The sequence below is a fragment of the Fulmarus glacialis genome, unplaced genomic scaffold (genome assembly GCF_000690835.1).
Source record: "Fulmarus glacialis isolate BGI_N327 unplaced genomic scaffold, ASM69083v1 scaffold1697, whole genome shotgun sequence".
In the NCBI taxonomy this organism is placed as follows: domain Eukaryota; kingdom Metazoa; phylum Chordata; class Aves; order Procellariiformes; family Procellariidae; genus Fulmarus; species Fulmarus glacialis.
Window position 1 is genome coordinate 26340 of NW_009224874.1, and position 4838 is coordinate 31177.

At 43.9% G+C, this 4838-nt stretch overlaps 1 protein-coding gene across 1 annotated transcript in view; it reads right to left on the reverse strand.

Annotated features, from left to right (window-relative positions):
• FAM83H (family with sequence similarity 83, member H) overlaps positions 1–3319 on the reverse strand; it is an 8441-nt gene extending 5122 nt beyond the window's left edge. The window contains exons 1-3 of the mRNA XM_009582274.1: positions 2873–3319; positions 1671–1835; positions 1192–1316 (exon numbers count right to left, since the gene is read on the reverse strand). Coding sequence (XP_009580569.1) covers positions 1192–1316; positions 1671–1835; positions 2873–3319 — 737 coding nt within the window. The remainder of the gene's footprint in view (positions 1–1191; positions 1317–1670; positions 1836–2872) is intronic.
• Positions 3320–4838: the final 1519 nt, after the last annotated feature.

Here is a 4838-nt window from a genome sequence, read left to right on the forward strand (position 1 = left end):
GAGTACTTTCAGACTGAGTTACAAAAGGTGTCTAATATCAGCATAAGAAAGGCTTACGTTTGCCTTCCTATATGATGTTATTTGAGGGAGTTTTTGAGGCTGCAGTGGGGGAGGGGATATTGACAGACTGGAGGTGATTTTGGTTATAAGCAAGGATGTAAGATATGCTTCGGTCTAACAATAGAAAATTGGATACAATAACATACACTCTTTGACTGAGATACTTGGGCGTAACATGGGTATAGTACAATAAAGGCATGGGTAATTCCATCCAAGTAACTCGCTCGTAAAACATAAAGGCCTACTCCTTGGTTTCAACTATTCTGCTTTGGAAGGGAGTTGTTGGATTAGGGTTGCTCAGTGGTGCCCAGTGGCAGACCAGAGGCAATGGGCACAGACTGAAACACAGGAGATTCCATTTGAACATAAAGAAACACTTTTTTACCGTGAGGTTAACTGAACACTGGAATAGGTTGCCCAGGGACTGTGTGGAGTCTCTCTCCTTAGAGATATTTAAAAAACCATCTGGACAGAGTCCTGCGCAACTGGCTCTAGGTGGCCCTGCTTGAGCAGGGGGGTTTGGACCAGACGACCACCAGAGGTCCCTTCCAACCTCAACCATCTGTGATTCTGTGCAGGAAGGAGGAAGTCGTTCAGTGTTACGGCGTTTGCCTTCCCAAGTCAAGCGCTGCTTTCCTAGAAATGGCTAGATATCTGCCTGCCGATGGGAAGTAGTGAATGGATTTCTTATTTTGCTTTGCTTGCATGTGCAGGTTTGCTTTAGCTATTAAACTGTCTTTATCTCAATCCACGAGTTTTCTCATGTTTGCCCTTCCAGTTCTCTCCCACATCCTGCTGGGAGTAGTGAGCGAACATCTGTGTGGGGCTTAGCTGCCTACTAGGCTTAACCCACACTACCTTACAATTATTGTATCTTTTTTACAGATTGTTTACACTCTTGATGTGAAGGAAGCTTGGTTTCGGGTGTCTGGGCTTGAGGGCTTGTTTAATTGGTGTATCTACTTCAGTTGCAAAATCGTGTATTTTTCCTGAAAATTACTGTTCAGTATCCTTCAGTGAGAAAAACTTTTGTCACTGATGTTTATTTGGAAGTGCTGAAGCACTGCTTCACCAATTAACCAGTCTCGTTCTCACTGAAACTCGGACATGTAACATTGCAGGGCTTCTCACCTGTAGTTGCCACTCAGCACCACCATGCAGTCCACCAAGAGGAACTTCTCTTTCACATGGCCTTTGAAGGACATCCCTGTGCGGCAGTAGTAGGTTGGGCCAGAAACTGTCCTCACCCTTAGGAACTGCAAACCAGACAAGGCACCGACTCAATTGGAAGCTGTTACTTCCCTCCCCCAGCCCCTCCTTCTTCCCCTTGCTCTTTTAACTTCCATCCTGCCACTGTTTTTATACCTCAGCTCTAGTGATTCTGTCTGCATACACAATAGACAGATAAACCTCTTTCTTAGTGTGTCCTCATGCTTCAGCCCTGTACTGTTGTGCTAGCTCTCCTAGCTTTCTTCATACTCGTCTTTCACCAGGCTCTGGCCCATTTTCCCCTTTCTCAGGTTTTTACTGTCATAACAGCCCTCCGTGTCCCAGGACATAACCCCCTCAGGATGCGAATTAGGGGCAGGTCAGGTCTTTGGTTTGCTCACCTCCACATAGTTAAGATTGACTCTGCATTTAGCAGCTGTATCGAGGAAAAGTTGAGAGTTCATTTCATCCAGCAAAATGTACACAGGCACTCTGCGAGCAGCAGCATCCAACACCTCAGACAGCAGATCCACATCAGTGAAAATGTCCATCACTATGGCTACCACCTGGGAAAAGAATGCAAGAAAGACATCAGCGATCTGTGCCTGCTTACGCCCTGACTGATCACGTTCCCCAGCACCTCACACTCCAAAGCTGCACTGCTGCACGTCTCCATTTCAACTTTTTTAAACAGGAACCTTTCCATTTAAAGGTTCCTTTAAACATTGTGGGCCCCAGAACTGGAAACAGAATTGCTATCCAAGGTGCATATTCTGTATATGAGGGTGAGAAGTGAGGGAAAAACATCACTGCCACTGAGCATTCCCTTATTCATCCAATGATAACAGGTGTTTTTTTGGTCACGTAACCACACTGGAAGGTTGTATCAAGCTGCTTGGCCACTACCTGCTCACCCCCCCCAACACACCCATGCCATTTTTAGATAACTTCCTGGCCAACGTTCAGTCTGCCGCTATATAGCTGCATCTATATGCTGATAATATGGGAAGTAGCTTCCAAGCTCTATCTCCCTGTCCTTCCCAACTCTTATTTTATCAGTGAGTATAAATACCTGATGGAAGGGTGTAAGGAAGATGGAGCCAAACTCTTCTCAGTGGTACCCAGTGAAAGGACAAGACACAAGACACAAATTGAAATATAGGAAATTCCAGTTAAACATAAGAAAAACCTCTTTTACTGTAAGGGTGATTGAACACTGGAACAGATTGCCCAGAAAGGTTGTGGAGTCTCCATCCTTGGAGATACTCAAGGACAACATGTCCTAAGTAACCCCCTCTAATCAACCCTGCTTTGAGCAGCGGGGCTGGACTAGACTGTTTCCAGAGGTCCCTTTCAACCTCAACTATTCTGTGATTCTGTGAACTCTTGGTATATTTTAGCATGGCCTTACACACTTTTCCATGAGACCAGAGAGCAGAGGCTAGCTTTGATGCAGTAAACGGTAGTTTTAGAATCATCCTTCCCCTCTGTCTGTTAAGGGAGCAAAGTTAAGGGAATTAGCAGAGCACCTGATGCATTCTTATTCACCTTTTGCACGCATATAATTTTATCTCTGCTCTAGTCGGGTTCTTCACTGTCTCACCTGTTGAGCTGCTCGAATCATTCTGCGAGCCTCCTCCTTAATGCTGGGATTGTCCGGGGGTGGTGGTTGCACGAGGGTTGTCACTTCTGTTCCCCTGAACCCAAAGACCATTGGCCAGCCCAGGTCAAGCTCAGGAACAGCAAGGTCTGAGTTCATGGGCCAGTAAGTCCCAGAGGATCCATCCATGTCATTGTCACCTGCGGTGTCTGTGCTACCTTCCTGATTGGCGTACTGGGGTTTCTGGAGATTCTGTATGATGTGATCCACCTCTGAGTTGCAAAGAAAATCGGGGGCTGCTTCCTCTGCCAGGAAGCGTTGGTAACTTTCTTTGCCCTCTTCTGTAAGCACATCCAGAGCTAAGCGGTAATACTCCTTGTAATGCGGGGGAAGATAGTTAGGGTCAAGGGGATTGTCCCCCTGTGAGGAGCTTTGAGATCGACGAGCCATGAGGGGAGGGAGAGCTGTAGGAAAAGAATAACCAACAATGAGAGCAGTTTCACTCCAGTGACACATCCATCCTCATAAATGGCGAGAGTTGAGGGTTCATGATGGCAAAATCAAAAGGGAAGAGATTCAAAGCACACAGAGTAATGCTGGAGGAAGTTCATTCCAAATGGATGGGGAACCTTAAATTAGGCAAAGGCAGTAATCACTTAAGCATTACTTTAACACAGTTAAACGTTTTTGGGCAAAATAAGAAACAAATCGAATCGGGCAGCACTGTGATGAACAAGGATGATGCATCTAACAGAATGCCCAACTTTCTTTTTTAGGCTGCCAATTGCTAAGTTTATATTTGTCTTTTGTTTTAAAGCTACCTTTTTTTTCCCCCCTCTAAAGGACAATGATGCTGGTTATTATGTGGACTCCATTAAAACTCATTTCCAAATGCTACAAAAATTATTTACTGTGTGTAATATGCCACTAAACCAAAAAGCGTATGCATGTATACAAATGCACCCTCTGAATCCTTATAAATTGAATGTTATAATCACCTCAGCATATGAACAGAAGCAGAGTATGAGTGGAATGCAGGCAAGTATAAGGGTATCCTGCTGTTGTAACATGGTCAGAAGTCAGACAAGTCTTCATGAGATCCGTGGAGAAATAAAAAACAAGGGACATGATTGCTTCTTTAATCTCTTGCTGTCGGGAAAAATCTGAGCTGAAGGGGCTCATATTCAATATTTGACAATTGTCTGTAGGGAACCTGTTATTTGAGACTAAAGACAAATTCGATTTTAACCAATTTTTGGAAGAAAAGCTTGTCGTGCCACAAATATAACTCAATAAATAATATCCTACTGATCTGCAAAGAACTCCAAAGCACTTTGGCTTCTGACCCTCAATTAATGCCAATGCTCAGACATACTTTTCCTGGGGCCCCAGCAGTGACATGCCAACAGAGGCTTCTTCATAATCAAAAAAAGAGCGTGGCTGTGCTTGACCACTCATGCAAAGTTACATTAATAGGAAGTGTGTGTATAAGAGGGTGAAAGTGGCTGCTATTGTCATTGCCATCCAACACTTCTGCTCCCAAAATGGAAGGGATTGCCATGGACGTGGGAGGAAGAAAAAAAGACTTCAGGCCCATACTATAACTCTCGTTAATAGTTGTAAGTATAAAGCTAGAATAGTTTCAAGATAAAGCCTGAATGGACTTTCTTATCTGACTACCTGCATAGCACAGATCAGTGCTGTGTTACTCCTGCCTCAAACTCCCACAGTTACTCCTGCTTCAAACTATAACTCCTAGTAAAGCTGCATGATACAACAGGAAAAAATATGGTCTTAATACAAAGATAGCAACTGAATCTAACAGGTCCCTGTGCAAAGTATTCCAATAGATAATCATCGTCTTTATAGTCTACACATGTAGCCTTATTTGTAGTCTGAATTGTGTAGATTTATCTTCCCACTCTAATTCTCATTCTATCTTTTTTCTCTTAAAAAGCAGTCCACTATA